This window comes from Eschrichtius robustus, chromosome 6, assembly GCF_028021215.1.
Source record: "Eschrichtius robustus isolate mEscRob2 chromosome 6, mEscRob2.pri, whole genome shotgun sequence".
Taxonomy (NCBI): domain Eukaryota; kingdom Metazoa; phylum Chordata; class Mammalia; order Artiodactyla; family Eschrichtiidae; genus Eschrichtius; species Eschrichtius robustus.
This window is the reverse complement of record NC_090829.1, coordinates 119029952-119051234: the sequence shown is the minus strand read 5'-3', so window position 1 is coordinate 119051234 and position 21283 is coordinate 119029952. Positions and strand designations below refer to the sequence as shown.

The window sequence follows — 21283 nt, the reverse complement described above, 5'->3', positions numbered from 1 at the left end:
AATTTGAAATCTAAACCAAAACACATTCTGATGGCTATAATATGCAAAATCTAACTTTACAACAGAAGTAGGACCAATTCTTTGTCATTAATACCTTAGCAGTATATTGATACTTTTATAAGGAGTATTATATAAGAGTTTAATATTTTCTTGTTCCTCTTCCATCCAGCATCTTTTATGAGAGGCACTTATAAAGAGCACTAGCTTTGGCGACGCTGTAAGAAACATACACATGGTATAATGATATATTTTACTACGCTAACAAAGTATCACTTATAAAAGAATTTTTATAAATTCAAAAATAGGTTGTTGGTAACAATGATTACCTTTAAAGCATTGAATTTCATTCACAATATTACTTCATTAATCTTAAACAGCAGTTCCATCTACAAAATGTTCTACAGCTTTTTCCTTTTTGAAAAGGAGGTAAATAAATGCAGGTAAGGTACTCATAACTTCTAGTTCAACAATATCAGCTTCATTTCACAGCACTGATTAGTAGAGAACATTTTCAAATAAAGTAGTATACAATTTACAAAAATAGAATGACTATATAATGCAAACACTGTCCTCCATTATGAAGAATATGTGTGTGTATACATGTGTGTATGTATGTATATATACATATACATATTTCTTATAAGTTTCACTATTAAATAGCCCTTATTCAAGTACTTTTTTTCTGGTATCTCTTGAAATAATCACCTTGCTATATTATATGTAAATACATAAAAAAATAAAAGGTTAATCTAAGAAAAGGTTAAAAGTTTCAGTGTGGTTGACTTAAATATCAGCCGCTCACTTCAGTGAAAACCTGATTTGAATTCAAAACAGGTTTAGGTGCCATACTAAGTTTAACAACTTAGTCAAAAATATAGATATATTTAAGTGTCAAGTACTCAGTAAATTTCTAATGTGCTAACATTAGAGCAAAATTAAAAGTGTGTATTAATCTATTTATCACCCAATCTTAAACAATCCCCAGACAAAATTCATTTATATAACTAAAAAAATACACTAATATATAATATACCTGCTTACAAACACATAGGTAGCCATAAATAAAACTTTATTCTTTAATTTCATTTACAAGCTACCAAATATTATGTATTGTACACAGTGCTGAACACTTAAATGGCTGTAGTCATGGAGGATCCAGACTGAATGGAAAGCTGCAGATAAAGAAAAGATAAAAGCAAAGTAATACTGTAACAGACAAGTGGCAAAAGCATGGTTTTGCCATAATAAAATCAATTGGATTTGTAATTATACATCAGTTCTGGTTAAAACAAAGTGAGCGCCATGCGATTCTCAGCTTTGTTTGCAGTCTGGCTAAAGTCTGTAGAGTCCTTTTGTCTTCTGTGGTGATTAAAATAAAAAGTTAAACACTATAGCAGCAACAAGCAAACCCTGTAACAGGAAGGCAAGGGTTAAGAACTAAAAAAAAGTTTATACAGTGTGTTTAGGGAAAGTATGTGCAGTTTATCTTCCATCAGCAGGAGTCCGACTGAGGGACAACATGATTCGGGCAAATCGCTCACAGAGTTCATGCGTGGAGTACGGAGGTAACTTCGGTGGCTCGTGGAAACCTTTAATCTCCGTAGAACAATCAAGCAGTTTTGGCAGAAAATCTGTCAGCTTCTCTTGGAGGTTTGCTGCAAATATAAACAATTAGATGTAACTAAAGATAGACAGGGAGAGAAATTATCTTCAACAAGATTTATTAATTTGGAGTGGTCAGTTGATGTTTCATTTCAAAACATGTAAAATCATTACCATTTTGGGGGAAGAAGTAAAACATAAATGGCAACAGTAGTGTGCACAGCTTAGTTTGTAAATAAGAAAAAAAACTGATGTGAATATAAACATGTTACAGAATATAAAAAATGATAATAACTAACATCTAATTCTAACTGCTTTTAATCCCAACACCCCAGGTGTCCACCTGCATTGTTTAAACTTACATTCCATTTCTTGTCCAAGGTAGGAACACCATCGATTTCTCATATCTTCCACAGCAAGTATATCTTTCTCTTCCATTTCATCCACCAATAACAAGGGCAAAAATGGGACAATAAACTCATTCATGATAATCAGACCATTGTTTACTTCTCGATCCTCTCCAGATTCAAACAGTTCTGCAGCCTGCTCATTTAATTTCTTAACGCAATGAAAAAAAGAACAACAGGTTTGTTTCCTTTTTTAATTAAATAAAAATGTAAGTGTTAATACTGAAGGCAACATAACAAGCATGTTCCCAGACAGTATTAGAACAAATGGAAGTCACAAAAAGCAACCTCAACCTATTGAGCAAGAAAAGTCTCTTAGAAAAGGCTATGCATATAACAACAGAAACAAAAGCAAAAAAGAAGTGGGAGAAATCATGTTGCCATGTTTTTAAAGCTTATGTTCAGTTTATTTTACTTTGATCATCACTATAGGGACCATTTTTAAATTTGTTCTCCAGAGGTAAATTTCCCCCAATTCTAAAATTTGACAAGCACTCAAAGTAATTTTAAAAACAAAGAAATTTTTGAAAGACTCATCATCTTTTCCATAAATGTCAACTGAACAGGGACTGTTGTATTTCTTGATACAAAAATACAAAGGTAATCCATTAGTTCATTTATTCCTTCAAAAAATTCTTACTCAGTACATGCCATGTGCCAGAAACTGTTCTAGATGCAGGGGTACCCAAGCGATTAATACAGAAAACTCTCATGGAGCTTATAATCCCTTACTATTACAGGGATCAGTAAACTTTTTCTGTAAAGGACAAGATAGGAAATATCTTAGGCTTTGAGGGCTATATCGTTTTCATTGCAATGACTGACCTCTGCCACTGCTGCACAAAGGCAGCCACATGTAAATGAATGGGCATGCCTATGTTTCAATAAAACTTTATTTATAAAAACAAGTGGTAGGCTGGAGCACAGGTCAAGTGTTGCTGACATCTAATTGAGTAGAAGAGAGAAATCCATGAGATAAGAAACAGACATAGGAGACAGATAAAAAGATACAGGTATAATAAGACGTTTATGTCTGAAGTCTTATGTTTACAGAATGATAAATATGATTTTTAAAAAATAGTTTTAAGCTGAATTTCAAATACAAAAATTTTATTATTTCTTATGGTTATATTATGTCATTCTTGTGCAATTTATCTTGACTTTGTAGAGAGGCTTATGCTGAAAGTCCAATTCAGCCACTAAGCAAATTATTTAACCTTCAGCAAACAAGTACTTTCCTAGCTTCAGCATCTTTATATGAAAAATGAGATACTATTACCTTCCTTACACAGTGGTTAAGAGGATTAAATGAGGTAAGCCTTTAAGTTTCTAGTGTAATTTTTATAATTTGCATTCAAAGACATATAATTATTCTGAAATTCGATGTTAAGTTCACTAAATCAAAACATATCCTAGAAACAACTCAAACATAGTATGTCCAAAGCCAACCTTATTCATTCTCTTAAGAGTCCCGAAAGCCAAAGACAGAACTAGTAAGTCAGGCAGCCTTAATGCTTCTATTTCCTTCTTCCCACTCATCTAATAGTTACCAAGTCCTTGATTTCATTTCCTTTACCATCTTATATACCCTCTCTTTCATATTCATTGTACTTCTGCCTTAGCTGATGCTCTCGCCCTCTCTTCCCTGTCTATCTCCTCTGGCGTTCTTCATTTCAATCTTTACTCCTTTCCAGTTCATCTTCTAGTATACTACTGCCAGAATTATTTTCCAAAAACAAACCTGATCATGCCAAACTTACACCAACTTTACAATGGTACCAATGCATTAGAATGGTGCATAAGCTTCTTCACAGTCTGACATCAACAAATCCTGTTGGCTTCATCACTTCCACCTAACCCTGTTCCTCATAACTTAGCCACAATGGATTTATCTTCATTTTCTGTTGTATACTTTCCATGCCTTTTCATATGATATTCCTTTGTCTGGAATGTTTTTCTCTCTTCTCTACAAGGCATTAAACTCTTACTTATCCATCAAGATCCAGATCAGTGTTTATCTTATCTCTTAAGCTTCTCCCCAACAATTCCAGGCGTATTATTTTGCATATTTCTCATAATAATACTTATTCTGAAATATAAAAATTATCTGTGTACATCTCTCACCAGATTGAATTCTCTTAGGATAAATAATAGGTCTTACTTATCTTTGCATCCCTCAGAATCTGACATTCAGTAAATACTCAATGTAAAAAAAAAAACAAAACCTTAAAGGAACACTAAAATAATCCTCCTGAGGTTTTATTTAAATCCCTATGTGAAACAACAAAGTGTGGCTGGTTTACTAACCTAAAATGATAAAAGAAACACATTCTACCATTTTATAAATGTCTTAGAATAACCATCAAGTTTTGCTTGTATTTATGTTTAAAACAGTTTTACCAAAATATTTCAATATCCCAACACTGTAACATTTTTACATTAAAAATTGCTTTAACTCATTCAATGCAAAATTTTATATAATTATATAAAACTCTGTACTTTTTAAACTGAAATATATATAATTCAGGTCCTCCTTCTCAGGGGTTGATTAAAAACCTTTTGAAACTGACCAAATTAAGAATACCATCCTTAATGGATACAAACCATCAATAATTCAAGTCTTAAAATACACTCAAATGCAGCGAAATCAGCTAAGAGAAAAATAACAAGATCACAAGCTTCTAATATTCCCATTCAAAAATTCTGAAAACATACCACAGACTACAATTAACATATACTATGTAGTTCTACTGAAAGAAAACATTTCACCAGTACACCTACTTAAAGTTTTTTAAAGTACACATTTCAATACCTTTATATATTTTATAGAAAAAAATTGCAACTTAGAAGTTCACAATCTATAGTCACGTTAATAGCTAAATGAAATCTAATCAGAAAAAAGTATAAAGATGGAATTTGTAATTTTATACATAAAGGTTAGCTGACTCAAGAAACATTAACAAAGTACTCCAGATATCTAGAGAGTAAACTGGTGGGGGGAAAAAAAAAAAACTTGCTAAAAAGATTTCTTAAAGTTTACAACAACAATAATATTTCAGCACATGGATAGTAAAAATATTTGAGGAAAAAAATTCCATTGGCTAGGTGAAAATAAAGGATATTATACTACAATGAATCCTTTAACATCATGTACACTATATACACTATTTATAGAAACTCAGAAAAATCTATTCTTTTTCTGGAAAAATAATGATGATAATTCATAACATCATTTAGCCCCTCTTCTGTCATCAAAAGAGGGAATGGCAGAATGAGAAGAAATCTAAATATAAAAATGTAATTATTCTGATCTCATTTTAAGAACATTTCTGGTTCATCATCTGTAAAACTTAAGATCCTTAAAGAAGAAGGGATAAAGAATTGAGTGTATTTTCCCACCTCAAAGGAACAGACCCAGATTATAGACATCATCATGACACCCCATCAGAATTAATAGTCAATCACTTATATATGAGTCTGGAAAATTGCCCCAATGGAAGACAAAATGATAAAGTAAACACATACTATGTGCATTCAACTTACTAGTAAACATTCTCTTCTATAATGTGATATCAATTCTTCATCATGTCCTCTGTATGGGCCTTTGGACAAGAGTTCTTTGTTATTCTGATAAGCACAGATAAGGAACAGCAAGGAATCTATATAACTTAAAAAAAAAAAAGTATAGCATTAGTATTTTATCTTTGTAAAAAAAAGGTCAATTACAATTATAAAGCATTTTAAGTATACATTTAAATTTTGATTATCCAGAACAACATTAAAATAAAAACTATCATCTGATGATACACTGTATGCCTGAAGGCATCTTCTGAGCAACAGCCGCATATGAAACCAGCAGACAGTTGTCTTAAAAATAAAACAAACAAAAAACAGAGCTAGGAATTAAGAAAAAACTGAGAGAAAAAGGCCATAATTGATGAATTCAGAGTTCCTTCTGTCTTCCTTGGTATTTATTTCCATTTAGACTGAAAATTAACACTGATGTGAAAGTCAATGATCTACTTTTTAAACAACATAATGCCAGTTTTGTTTGAGGGAAGGATCAGGTTACTTTGTTCCTTTATCACGAACAGCACTCAATTCATTCAGTGACTCTTTTTTAGTCAGGTTTTTTCCTATGTGAGGGCACAGTTCTACTCATTGAGAAAAATGTAACAGAGGGGAGAATATCCAAAGGAGATGGGTGAAGTAGAAGGGAAAAAATGCTTCTAAATCTGGGAAATCTAGTGGGATACAAACAGACAAAAGAAAACACTAACATAAAAGGCAGGCAGGGTTAGGCCTCTGTTTTATAGTTAACATTAATATGTTATTGATATAAGTCTAGACCTTAAGAAGTTCAAACTAGGTTTTAAAAAGGGAATATGGGAAAAATGTTTGAGTATTATATTTGTCTCTAAAATGATTATTCTTCTCCTAACATGCTGCAGGAAAAAATATATACAGCTATATATTTGTATAACTGAAATATGGAAGATATTTTAAGATATTTCCTATGTGTCAGATTTTCCAATTGTAGTGTATCTTCTCACAAATTCAGAAAAATGCAACATCCTAAAAAGTGAAATACTGTACAGAAACAATGTTTACTGCCAATCAGTGTTACTGTTTATTAATTTCAGGTGCTCAGAAACAAGTCTATATTCCAAATGTTAAATGTAGAATTATGTGGAAATTAATGTACACATTTATGACAAATCAAATTACACACCTGAAACTACTTCATAAAAAATAAGTTCTTTTAAGTATGTTTTGAAAACAGCTTTTCCCGGGAATTTGTTTTTGAGAAAACTTAGGGTATGAAATCTTATTTAGAAATAATATGGGTATAGTCTCAGCTAAAGCTTTTTTTGTTTAAAGAGTGATAATAATATTAAATGTTGTTTTACGCCACTAAGTTGAATTAGTTTGCTGGCACATCTACCTTTCCTTTTACAGCTATTAAGCTTCCTGTTGAAAGGTCTCCCCTGAATGACATCCATATCTGGCTTTCTAGACCTGAGTCATCGCTCTGAGAATAGCTCTGAAACCATGAACATGTTCCAATTTTCTAGTGAAGTACACAAAACGTTCTACATTTTATCAACCTTTAAAGTGCTTACATTTCAAGTAATCAGAATAAAATTCAGCAGTCCAGTTACCAAATTCTTATTTAAGATAAAATAAGACTATGTAGCCTGATAGATTCTCTTTATCTTCCATTTTTACTGCTGTAAAATTATGGTTCCTAAAAACATGATTTCATTTCACTACTCACAGAAGTAATAATGACCCATCAATAAATAATTCAATTTACGGTTTTCAAGTGCTAAGTTTTCATTAAAAACAAGTTTGAACGAACCTTTTGGCAATGTTTTATATACACTGCTAGTTACGGTAACCGCTATATTTAAAGTGGTAAAATTAACATTTCTTTTTTCAATATTCCATAAATATTATTTGTCACCATTACTAATTTTCTAGCTGATCTTTTGCATTTGCTATGCTAAGAATATTCACTTTACCAACAAGAATATATTTAAGAATAAGCAAATTATGAAATTTAAACATAATTCCAAGTTATACTTAAAGTCCTTTAACAAATGTTAACTCAGAAAAGCTAATGTAGAAGCTATGCAGAGAGCAAGAAAATGACAGGTTCATCTTGTTAATTCGTATTGAGATAATGAATACATTTTGTCCTTTTCTGATTTCATTAAATTATACAAGAATACAGAGGTCTCTATTTCAATTTTTCTCTCCCTAGTTAGTCGTGTGACCTTGACAAAGTTATTGCAGCACTGTGAAGCCCAGTTTCTTTACCTATAAAATGGAAATACCTTTTAGATACTCTATTCAATTGTAAGACTATATTAATATTTTTCTCAGAAAACTTAATCTCCAAAATCCTAAAGCTAATTAGAATATCCCTATTAAATAAAACTTTGACCAAAATATTAATAAAATAGAGCTGATCAAAATAGTTTTCTATTTCAGTGACCAAAGTGAATTAACTTAAAAGTACACAATCACTAGGACTTTAATAATTTGTATCCAAGTATTAACATTACTTTTTACTTTTGTGTGATAACTGTTAAGATTTTGATAAGTGTAAGAATGATGGCAGTGTGTACTGTCCAACGAACAGAGCAGCACTGTCCAACAGAACTTCCTGCAATAATGGAAGTGGTGTATCTGTGCTGGCCAGAACAGTAGCCACTAGTCACGCATAACTACTGAACATTCAAAATGTGGCTAGTATGATTGAGAAACAGAATTCTTAACTTTAAAAATTTTAGTTAATTTAAATTTAAATTTTTCCATGTGGCTGGTGGCCACCATGTTGGACAGCATAGCTCTAGAAGTAATGTTTCATGTTGGCATTTAAAAAAAACAACATTATTACCTCAAGTGGAGGTTTCTTACACTTTACACAATAAAAAAGAAAAGGAGAAAAAAAGAAAGAAATCAATATCCCTTTTACTTGGCGGCAGTATTACAGTGTATATTAAATATAGCACATAAAAAAATCCTTAGTCAAGTAAATTAATGTTAAAGGATATGAATTGAGAAATACATGGATAATAAGTAAATACACATTAGTGAATAATCTATAATGGTCAATAAATCAATATGTATCCTTTTCTTCTCAATAACAATGATTGCAATTTAAAAAGTAGAAATTCCTTTAAAACCATCTGTAATTTGTATGAGAAGTAATCTAAAATATTTACAGTCGCAGTATTTAGAAGACAAGTGATTAGTTTTCTACAGCTATATTTTTTATAGTACCTGGAAGTTCAGAGAAAGAGACAGATTAGAAACGCTATCTCTAATTTGAAGTCAAGATTAAACTCAGAAAGAACAGGAAAAAGGCTAGTGACTGGAAGGTGGATGTTGGAGAATACAAAGAATTCCATTTGCTGGGCTACCAGCTTCTTCGGTCCCCAGCAAACTTCTAGGCTTCAACCTAATCCTATTCCATTCTAAGTTTCAATTGTAGTGTCTGAGAGCTGATAAAAACAATGACAATAATGCCAGCTTTACAGATTTAGCTTAAAATGGAAAATATATTGTATGTGGGGTATATGGGAACTCTTTGTATTAATTTTGCAATTTCTCTGTAAATCTAAGACTGTTCTAAAATAAAACATTTATTGAAAATATACACTGCGAACAAAACCTTTTCTATAGATGCGGTCACATCTGAATAGAACACAAAAATTAAGCTCTTCTTTTCATGTGTGTCCATTTTGCCTTACCTTTCTCTTTGAAAATTTTCTAGCCCAATTATGAGATACATAGTTGTTTCCCTGAATTTTCTATAATCCTGATGCCATTCCTGTTGGTGAAAGAAAAGAGTAAAAGTATATAGATATTAAAACTACAATGAAAACTGCTTATAAATGCATTGTTTTGATAACTGTTTGAATTAATAGAAGCAAAGAGTTCATAATCAAAGATAAACTAGACCTAAATCAAGACTTTACTGTCTTATATACAAAACTATTTATTGGTATAATAATAAATGTAAAAATTATTAGATATTGATGAGAAATTAAACAACAATGATCTCACTAGAAGAAAACAGAAATACAAAGGCAAGATAATCAGTCAGGTACGTCATCTCTCTCTCTCAAAAATTCTTCAGTGTAAAATTTTATTATTAAGATATCATTATAGAATATTTGGGGTGCATGTATCTTTTCAAATTAGTGTTTTCATTTTTTCCAGATACATACCGAGGAGTGAATTGCTGGATTATATTGATGGTTCTATTTTCATTTTTTTGAGGAACCTCCATATTGTTACCCATGGGGAGAGGGAAAGGAGGAGTGCGATAGGGGTACAGGATTACAAAATACAAACTACTATGTATAAAATAGATAAGCAGCAAGGATATATTGTATAGCACAGGGGATTATAGCTATTATCTTGTAATAACTTTTAATGGAGTATAATCTGTAAACTGAACCTATGCTGTACACCTGAAACTAATATAATGTAAAGCAAATACACTTAAATTAAAAAAATATTATTATAGATCTACATCACATTGAAGGTAGAAGGTAAATGAAGCTAACTCCTCTAACAGGAAGCAAAGCTTGAAGACTGTTATTTGAAGCACAGTTTTAAGGAACTGAAAGAAAAAGCAAAATGTTACATCATAATAAATTTATTTAACCTTTTAATTTTCCCAAATTTGTGTTAAATTTTAAATGTGGTTGCCGAATACTCTTTTCAGCTGAGCTATGGTGAAAAAGATAGATGTATTTCACATTTCAACAGCCCCTTCCTCCAAAACAACTCACAATTATTGGGCATGTAATGTGACTAAATGATTCAGAACTCACAACTCATAACTCTAGAAAATGATTAAAAAAAAAAATCAAGATTTCTTAACTTACTTAATAAAAACTGATTCAAGGAAAATCATAACTAAAATTCAATATAGGACTAACCTAAGGGAGATAGCGATGATAGAAGTGTGAAAGCTTTTATATACATATTATTATAAGTAAATGAAAATAAGAAACATACAGGCCAGTTATTGACCGGCTACATTCTACTTGAATACGAATCATTTTAATTTTTAATTTTAAAAGGCATAATTTCCACACTATTAGTAGACCTTAATAACAAATAAAGGTTAAATTGTCTTGCAAGCATAAAGTTAACTTTTCTGGGGGAAGTATTCAAATTGCCACTCTATTGTCATTAGAATCACCTTAGAAGTTGTTAAGTAGGTAAACTTTTTCTTTAAAGGGTTAGACAATAAATGTTTCAGGCTTTGCAGGCCATGCAGTCTCTGTTGTAGTTACTCATCTCTGCGGCTGTAGTGTGAAAGTGCTGATGTGCAATACCTAAACAAATGGCTTGTGTTCCAGTAAAACTTTATTTAAAAAAAGCAGGTAGTGAGCTGGATTTGGTCTGTGTGCAAGGTTTGCTGATGTGCGACTTAGAGCAAGACAAAGATATGTGGGATATACAGAATCCAAAAACATGTCACGTAAATACCTATAAGACTTAGTGGATCTGCAGTTAGAAAAAATATGAGAAGTTTTCATAATAAAAATATGCTGAATCCAATCTGATGAAGCATGCTTGTAGAGAGACTGTAGAATCAAATCACAGTTAAAAAATCAAGTCCCATGTTACCTGAATCTTGGAGACAAGGGTAGAGTTAGCAACCAATTTGCCTGCCATCTCTGGCATGTACTGTGTGTCCATGTATTTGTGGCTGTGTTCCTAGATTTTCTATTCTGCTTTATTGTTCGAATTTACCTATTCTTATGCTAATATTATTATAAAGCATAAAGGTTAAAATAATTTGTATTGATTTCAAGTAAAAAGCCTTCCTACCTTGTTCTTCTTCAAGAATGTCAGGACTAGAGTGAGATCTTTGCATTTCCATAAAATTTTTGAATCAGCTTATTAAAGCTCCATAAAACAACTTGCTAGAATTCTGACAGAAACTGCCCAGTATCAATAAACCATTGTGGGGAAAACTGACATCTTTACAATACCAAGTTTCCCAAACACGATACGATACGTATATCCATTTGTTTAGGTCTTCTTTATAATGTCTCCTGAAGTCATGCACATTTTTTGCTATATTTGCTTCTAGGTACTCCACAGTTTGGGTACTACTAAAAATGCTGTTATTCTTAAGAATTTCTATCTGATTATTTGTTACTGGTATAAAGGAATAAAACTGATATTTGACATAAGACTTGTATGTTACAGAGCTCTCTTATCTTTATTTATCTCCCATAAATTTATCTGTAGATTTTGTATTTTCTAGGTATAAAATCTGCAAATAATGATAACTTTGTTTCTCCTTTTGCAATCTCTTACTTTTTGCTTTATTTTTTGTTGCCTTACTGTCCTTGAATTTCCAGTACAATGCTGAATAGAAGTGGTAATGGCATACATGCCTGTCTTTTTCTTGATCACAAAAGGAAAGCTTTCAATGTTCAGACTTCTTTATGATATTTGTTTTTGTTTTTCAAGACACTCGTTAGTAGATTAAAGTAGCTACCTTGTTTCTCCAAAGAAGATATACAGATAGCCAAGAAACACATGAAAGGATGCTCAACATCACTAATCATTAGAGAAATGCAAATCAAAACTACAATGAGGTATCACCTCACACCAGTCAGAATGGCCATCATCAAAAAATCTACAAACAATAAATGCCAGAGAGGGTGTGGAGAAAAGGGAACCCTCTTGCACTGTTGGTGGGAATGTAAATTGATACAGCCACTATGGAGAACAGTATGGGGAGGTTCCTTAGAAAACTAAAAATAGAACTATCATATGACCCAGCAATCCCACTACTGGGACTATACCCTGAGAAAACCATAATTCAAAAAGAGTCATGTACCACAATGGTCATTGCAGCTCTATTTACAATAGCCAGGACATGGAAGCAACCTAAGTGCCCATCGACAGATGAATGGATAAAGAAGATGTGGCACATATATACAATGGCATATTACTCAGCCATAAAAAAACCCAAAATTGAGTTATTTGTAGTGAGGTAGATGGACCTAGAGTCTGTCATACAGAGCGAAGTAAGTCAGAAAGAGAAAAACAAATACCGTATGCTAACACATATATATGGAATCTAAAAAAAAAAAAAACCTAGGGGCAGGACAGGAATAAAGACGCAGACGTAGAGAATGGACTTGAGGACACGGGGAGGGGGAAGGGTAAGCTGGGACGAAGTGAGAGAGTGGCCTGGACACATATACACTACCAAATGTAAAACAGATAGCTAGTGGGAAGCAGCCGCATAGCACAGAGACATCAGCTCGGTGCTTTGGGACCACCTAGAGGGGTGGGATAGGGAGGATGGGAGGGAGACACAAGAGGGAGGAGATATGGGGATATATGTATACATATAGCTGATTCACTTTGTTATACAGCAGAAACTAACACAACATTGTAAAGCAATTATACTCCAATAAAGATGTTAAAAAAAAATACAACGCAAAACAAAAAATAAGTGGAGAAAAATAAACGACGATTATATTTTAAAAAATGACTGTTTTCTGTATCCTTCTTTTTATCTGTTAATGTAGTGAATTACACTAATTGTTTAAGGGAATATAAAGTAATTAAGTTTGTAAATGAGAGCGGTCATTAATCAAAGGCACTCATGAAAGCAAGTTAAAATTTACCAAATTTATAAATTTTTGAAAAGATAATGTATAAAGTTAAATTTAAAAGCTTGAAAAAATACTAGGTGTTTGAATTGGTAACTTAAAAAAATATTAGTTTTAAAGCCAAAGTTAACACAAAGAGAATTTTTTGCACAAAAATTACCACAGGCATGATACGAGTGCTCATGTGTGTGCTCGAGATCTCTCACACAACACTGTCCAATAATGACAAATATATATGGCATACAATGATTAAAACGAATTTCTAACTTCCCCCCAAAATACCTGATGAAGCAAAGAAAAAATACAGCATGGCTTCACTGTAGTACAGTATGTAAGAACATAGGTTCTGTTAACAAAGTTGTGACGTGAAGCTATGAGAACTTTAGGCAAGTTACTTCACCACTCTATGTCAAATTTTCTCACGTGCTTAGCTGTGCTGAAATGAAAGATTACTGAATTAAACAATTCCTCAATCTACAGTTCAACCTCTCAAAAGGCACATTACCTCATACTCCTCAAAGTTTACTTCTTCAGGTTTTATCATTTCAATTTTGGCTTGAGCAACTTTCATTATGTTGTGACACCTTCAAATAGAAGAAATGTATTTCTAAATCAAAAGCAAACTCCATAAAAACTGAAAAACATGTGTTACACAAAACTAAACTACCCAACACATGTGAAAATGAAATACACTATCACTGAGCAATATTTTTTTGAGGAAACAACTTTCAAATAACTTAAATGAAAAATGTGTTTTTTGGACAATACCAGGTAGTTACAAAGTATATAAAGAAGACAGAAGCAATAATTCTAATTCAAATTGACCATGTTATATTTATTGATACATATGGCTTTTAAATTATATTCTATTAATAAAGATGGAATATGTAAAAAAAATTTTTTAATTTATAATGTATTATTAAGTAAGCTCCAGAGACACAAAATCTTATTTTCCCCCAAATGGTATTATTCATAAATAGTAAAAAGGAATCCAAAATGTGCCTATCATTTCAGGTAGGAATGGAAACATTTCAATAGATTTTATGATCAGAACCATTGCTAAAGAAATCTCCCCAAAATACATTTAGTTATCACACACATTTTACTCCAGATTTCAAGCACAAAAGAAATTAGATTTCTTAAAACAAACTATTTTTAGTTGCCAGGGCAAATAACTGCAAAAGACTGAAAAATCAACGTGAATACTCCATAAGTATCCTCCCCAAATTCAACAGCATATACTCATTGGAACATAGTACACTGACAGTCCAGACAATGAGGGTTATAACTTCTGAATTCTTCAGTTACATGTAACAAAATAAGTGATGCCAACCTTACTACTAATAAAAATATTAATAGCCAATACTCACTGAGCATTTACTGTCTACCAGATAATGCCCAAAACCATTTACCTGTATTATTTCACTTAATCCTAAATTTCACAGCAGACACATGGTGAGGCAGAAATTAAATCTAGATGCTTTGTTTTCCCTCATACTCTTCTCTACTCACATATTTTTAATTCAGTATTTTTGAGACATTCATGAAAGGATAATCATTTACTTCAGAATTAAAATGTGTTTACAATGAACTCCAAGATAGTATAAATGTTTCTGTATTCTAAAATAACTTTTCAGTACTTTGGATCTTTACCTGAGGCCTAAATTTTTTTAAATAGTATTCATTCTAACTAGACTAAATGAAAATGTTTAACATTAGTAAATAGTTTTATAGGAGTGTCTAAGAGAAAACATTTTTTGGTAAACCAAAATTAATTTAACCATTCTAAGCCTTCTCTTTATGTCAGGAGATGTTTAGTTACTTTATTTGTACATATGATTAACTACTCTTCTCCAGTGGTTCTCAAGCAAGGGTTATTTTGCTCCCTCAGGGGATATTTGGCAGTATCTGGAGACAGTATGGGTTGTCACCAGTTGGAGGGTACTACTGGCATTTAGTGGGTAGAGGCCAGGAACATTACTAAATATCCTACAAATTACCGGACAGCCCCCTCAAAAACAAAAAATTATTTGGCCCCAAATATCCATAGTGGAGAGGTTGAGAAATTCAAATATTAAGTCCCAAAAGGGCAGTGATAATTATATTATACTCTTCTGTGTACCTTTACATTGCCTAGCTCAGTACCTTAGTTCACAATTAAAATGTACTAAAGCGATCTAAATTATTTTTAGTTCAAACTTTTAAAGGTCATGATTATAAATCCCAAATAAATTACAAAGCAATTGTTCAAATTAAGTGAAGTCAAATTCTGTACTGCATTTATTGAAATATGTCTGTGTATGTGTAAAATAAACATTCAAAAATTGCACTGGGAGCTATAAAAAAGACAAGGACAATTTGAGCACACGAATAAGATATTTAACATTTTCAAATTACCTTTCATCAAAACTCAAATTTCTATCTCCAAATTGTTCTAGCAATGTTTTCTCAATGATTTTCTTTGGAGCCTGATTCTGGATAAAGTAGACTACTACATGATGTAAGCGGTAGTCTGTTTCTGGTGGGGTATCTTCTTGGGCCAATTTAACCAACCTTGAATATTCCAACTTAATTGCCTAGAAAGTACAAGAAAATGTCAATCTTGGTTAATTATAATACTTAAAATCTTTCAATATTATAACTTAATTATCCTTACAGTGAAATATGCTTTTTTCCTTTTAAAATATTACAAATAAGGTAGTAGTACATCTAAGAATATTGTCCCATGTTCCATAGTTTAAATACATCTAAGCTTACCATATGAGTAACTTTGTAAAACTTATCAGAGCCTGGTCAAAGTCTATTCAGAGGCATAAAACAGAGATGCTAGGTATATCACCTAACCTATGCTCAGTTTGATGTACCCCTCTAATGTTTCAAATTCTAGGGCTGAACTGCAGTTCCCTAGAATACCCATATCTGAAAGAAAATGGCTGGCTCTTAAATGCATAACATCACCACAATTAACTTCAACTGTAGAGCTGACAAATAAGGGATGAAAAAGCAAGTTTTTTATTTACCATAAAATAAATTTTTTATTGTTTCAAAAATATTTGAATTTTATCAGTGTAATGATTATTAATGAATAATATCACTATTACTAACTTGATACTTGAGCTTACTTTTTCTTTATAAACACCTCTGAATTCATATTATAATGGGAAACAATAAATACTAATGCATGTTCCCACACATAAGCAAATGATTTGAAAAATATCTGCTCATAAAGAAATGTGTACAGTTATATATCAAATACTACTATAAATAAGAAGCCCATATAGTTAAAGATAACACTTTAAAAATATTCATTCATATTAGACACATCTAAATTCTAACTCTGCTAACCATAAAACATTTGGGGCTACATGCAAAATATATTTTACAAAAAGTCCATTCTACTGGAAAGGGTTTTTCTTTTTTCTTTTAAATGCATGCCTTTCCTAAGCAATTCTTGGCCATCCAGAAACTACCACCTATGGGGCTGTATTTTATAGAAGTGAGAAAACATAACAAAAATAGTAAATGAAATATTCTAGTTATATATTCTTAGGGGCGCTAATAAGTCCTTTCTATTGATACATAGCTTAGCATTATAAATAGAGTAAGGTAATTACTCTATAGCTAAAATAAATTATTCCAGTTTTATTTTGGATACACATGTCATTCTAAAGTGTTACTGCTGTGGTTAAAAATAACCATGAAAATTAACTATATTTAGTCATGTAAGACTATGATGGCTCACTTTACTGCATGCTTTGCTTATAAACTCTTTAATCTTCCCAATTTGAAATTAAAAATTTTTCCAATTTGAAAAAAAGGCACATGGTCATTTAATAACTAAACTACACGGAATTTGAGAATAAGTGTAAAAGAAAAACAATAAATAACTGTTCTTCCTTATCATGGCCCTTAGACAATGATTGGCAGAGGCTATTAGAAGGTTTTTGGATATTTAAATATTTCAGATGTCATGCTTTTGGCCGAAATTAGTATGACCAGAATAAAATAAATTTCTCTTAAATAATATTATAGGTTTAGACATAAGGAATTACAACACTAAATGATTATCCATTCTCCCACCTGCCTTCAAAACACAGGCTGTGATTTTTTTTTTATAAATAGTAAATAGATTTCTATTAGAGAGCTAGAATATACATCGTCTTTAACTCTAAGATTATGTTTATCTCTTGATTTTGCTCTATTTAAGATTCTCCTAATTTTAATGGGTAAATGCCAAAGTCATAATCTATAGGTGTTTTATTAAACCAGTAGAAGTAGAAAGGTACTTCTAAATATCTAGGAGCAATTTTTCAAACACAAAATACCACATTTTATCAGCATAAATTAATTTATCAACTTTTTTTTTTAAATGAATTGCTATTTCTCTAACGTCATTTTATTTATTTATTTTTTAAATTTTTATTTATTTATTTATTTATTTATGGCTGTGTTGGGTCTTCGTTTCTGTGCGAGGGCTTTCTCTAGTTGCGGCAAGTGGGGGCCACTCTTCATCGCGGTGCACGGGCCTCTCACTATCGCGGCCTCTCCTGTTGCGGAGCACAGGCTCCAGATGCGCAGGCTCAGTAATTGTGGCTCAGGGGCCTAGTTGCTCTGTGGCATGTGGGATCTTCCCAGACCAGGGCTCGAACCCGTGTCCCCTGCATTGGCAGGCAGGCTCTCAACCACTGCGCCACCAGGGAAGCCCTCAACTATTTTTTTTTTTTTTTATGAACTTCCTTCTCAAGAAGTTTTCTGACTTCTACAATATACTGCAACCATACACATTCCTTCAGACTTTCAACAAGGTGTTCCACACTGGTATATTTAGGAGAGCTGTACACAATCTACCCTTAACATTTAACATGGTCCTACTAATCAGGCTCAGTGTTAACCTATTCAGTCTTATTTCCTGTTACTCTTCTACCCAGATCAGGTTCGACTCCCCACAAATGCACACATGTCTTTGCTCCTTCAGTTCTCTACATGCATGATGTCCTTGATCATTCCCCATCTAGCCACACATGACTCATTCAATGAGACTAGTTAAAGTCTCTGTCTTTTGAAATCTTCTTCCAAATGATTTCTACTTAGACTTTTTTCTACTTTTCTAAATCATATGATAAAACATATTCTAAATTTATAACTTCTTATAGACTATTTTGATGTAAGTATATGTATACATTAGAAAATGTCAAATATACAAACATACAGTATACTCTGGAGGCAGTAAGATCTAAGGGAAAATCAGCTGGAGTAAAATTCAGAAAGCTAGGTATATCATTTTATTTTTAAAATTGTTTATTTTAAAAACTGATAGTGTACTAAGAGATGAAGAAAAACTACTTCAAATTCCAGACGGTCAGAATCATATAGGTTATATTCTTTGAGCACAATGTAATATAAATAGGAATTAAAAATAAAGATAATTCCCGAACTAAACACTTAGGAATTTAAAAATACTCTTCTAAATTATTCTTGGACCAAAGGAATCAAAATTATATTAATACTGGGAATATGAGATCTCAAAACCAAAAGGACACAGCCACATTGGTAAAGGAAAATTCCAGCTTAAGCAATACAGAATAACATTTATTTCAAGAAGCTAGAAAAAGAAAATAAACCAAAATAAAGTAGAAGAAATAAAATAATGTGGCAATTAGATAAAGACCACCAAAGGCTTTTTCTTTCCAAAAAGCTGAATGGAAGACCAAAAAATGGAGAAAACACCACCAGAAATAAGGAAGGTGATAATACCAAAGATACAGGAAAAAGTTTTAAAATTTATAAAAGAATAATACATAACTTTATGCCAATAAACTATAACATCTTTATTAAACAGATGATTATCTAGGAAAATATAAGTTATCAGAATTACTTTAAGAGGCAGAAAAACTGAAGAGACGCAGAAAAAATATAGATAATTGAAAAGGTTGCCTAAGATCTATGCCCAATAAAGGAATTAGGCCCATTCTGTTTTAGAGCTGTGCTGTCATGTCAGATCTTCAAAGACCAGATGATTCCTATATCTAAACTGCTCTGAACCTGAAAAAGGGGGAAAGCCTGCTTAATGATTATATAAAACTAGTATAACCTAAATATCAAAAATTGACAAATATTTTTAAAAAAAGAAAGTATAGATCAATTTTGTCAGTGAACATAGATGCCAAGACCCACATCTATTTTTGATAAACTACCTTGTGTACATAAAGAATATATAGGAACAGACAGTGTTTACAATGATTAAAAAAAAGATAGACGAATGCTAAGATCCTTACTTTGCAAGGATTAAGGAGAAATCTGTTCAGCATCTCAAATAGATGCATTAAAAAATTATCTAAATTCCAATACCAACCAGTTTAAAAGAAAACTCTTAACTGTAAATTTAAGAAAGTGCTTTTAAACTTATAAGAGAGGATCTGTAAAAAACCAACACTACACATTCTATTTAACAATAAAACACTAGAAACATTCACATTATACTCAGGAACTAAACAAAGGAGTTTACTACCATTATTTTATTATTTATATTCTGAAAAGGCTGGTCAACATAATAAAACCAGAAATAAGAGATAAGTATAATGGAAATTATCCCAATCATGAGATAGTTATTGGGAGGCAGTTTACTGAAATAATCAAGAGAATCAACCAAAACATTATTAGAAAATATAAAGGGTTCAATAAAGTAACTGGATACAATATAAATACATAAAAGTAATCAGTTTTTCCACAACCTACCCTACCAATAATTTGGTATTAAAAGTGAGGATAAACAACTCAATTCACAGAAATAATTTTTATATATCTAAGATTAGATTAAAAAAGAAGGTATAAGACCATTATGAAGTAAAATTATAAAACCTTACTTAAGGACATAAGAGAGGACCAAAAAACTGAAGATTCATATCATGTTCCTTTCTGAGAAGATTCAAAATACTGAAAAATATAATTATCCACCTCACTGTAACTTAATATAATGCAAGTACAATCAAATTCGGAAAGGATTTAAGGAGACAAGTTGCAGTTGGTTAAAAATTATCAAAAAAGAAAACATGAAACTTGCCAAACTTTCCATTTATAAAAGGAAAAAAATTAAGAGGTGTTTCTACTACAAAATGTCAAAATATATTACAAATGGTCCATAATGTAAATAAGTGTAATATTCAAAAACAGAAAAATGATCAATGGAACAGAGAGACCCAAAGAGACCCATTTATAAAAAGGATTTAATATACGATACAGTATTTTAAGTGAGTGTGCAAAGAATGCATTAGTCAAAGTGTTATTTGTCATGATACGTTTGGACTTTTTGGATATTTCTCTATTTGGAGAAAACTGAAATCTCATATCTGGGAATCAAACAATAAAAATCATTAAAGTAACAAAGATTTGCATAATTTTAGAAGTGATCATATAGTCTCAAATCCATTAAGGAAATATTGCTATATTTTATAAGATTAAAAACATTATGTACAGTTAAGACATCAAAAACAAATTTAATGATAAATGACAAACCACAAAATACAATTTTCAAATTATAGATGAATCAAATTTCTTAGTAGATCAGATGCTCATTTAACTTAAAAAAAAAGAAAAAAAAAGTGTGCAAAAAATGGACAGGCAGTTAACATAAGAAATACCAACTGCCAAAAAATTTAGAGAAAGATACTTAGCCTAACTAAAGATCAAAGATACATAAAATAATGGGATTACCCTTTTTATATCATTTTGTCAGCTAAGCATCAATGATGGTACATTGGAAATTCTACTACGCTATGTTCACATGAGTTTTCAAATGATATATGTACAAGAATGTTCACAAAAATACTGGAAATGACCTAAATGCCCAGCAACAAAAATGGTAATGATGACTTTAATAAAAGTTACAATTTGTGAGGGCTCTTTATGTGACACTGACACTTTATGTGTCTGACACTTTACGTGACAGACACTGTCCAATGATGTCTACATGGATTATCTCATTTAATTCTCAAGATAACTTCTCATTTATAAATTAAAAAAATGGCCGTGATAATGTCAGTAAATTGCCTAAGATCACACAATTATTAAGGGATAAAGCTAGAATTTAAACCCAGGCATCTGACC

The 21283-nt window shown here is 31.5% G+C and overlaps 1 protein-coding gene across 2 annotated transcripts in view; it reads right to left on the bottom strand.

The window, feature by feature from the left end:
• Positions 1-314: 314 nt before the first annotated feature.
• The window catches only part of USP25 (ubiquitin specific peptidase 25), a 139064-nt gene continuing 118095 nt past the window's right edge, over positions 315-21283 (bottom strand). The window contains exons 21-26 of one of the 2 annotated variants that reach the window (XM_068546916.1): positions 15578-15756; positions 13686-13764; positions 9272-9351; positions 5553-5676; positions 1965-2160; positions 315-1655 (exon numbers count right to left, since the gene is read on the bottom strand). In XM_068546916.1, the coding sequence (XP_068403017.1) occupies positions 1483-1655; positions 1965-2160; positions 5553-5676; positions 9272-9351; positions 13686-13764; positions 15578-15756 (831 nt within the window). In that variant the 3' untranslated portion in view covers positions 315-1482. The remainder of the gene's footprint in view (positions 1656-1964; positions 2161-5552; positions 5677-9271; positions 9352-13685; positions 13765-15577; positions 15757-21283) is intronic. The other variant, XM_068546917.1, reaches the window with a different exon arrangement.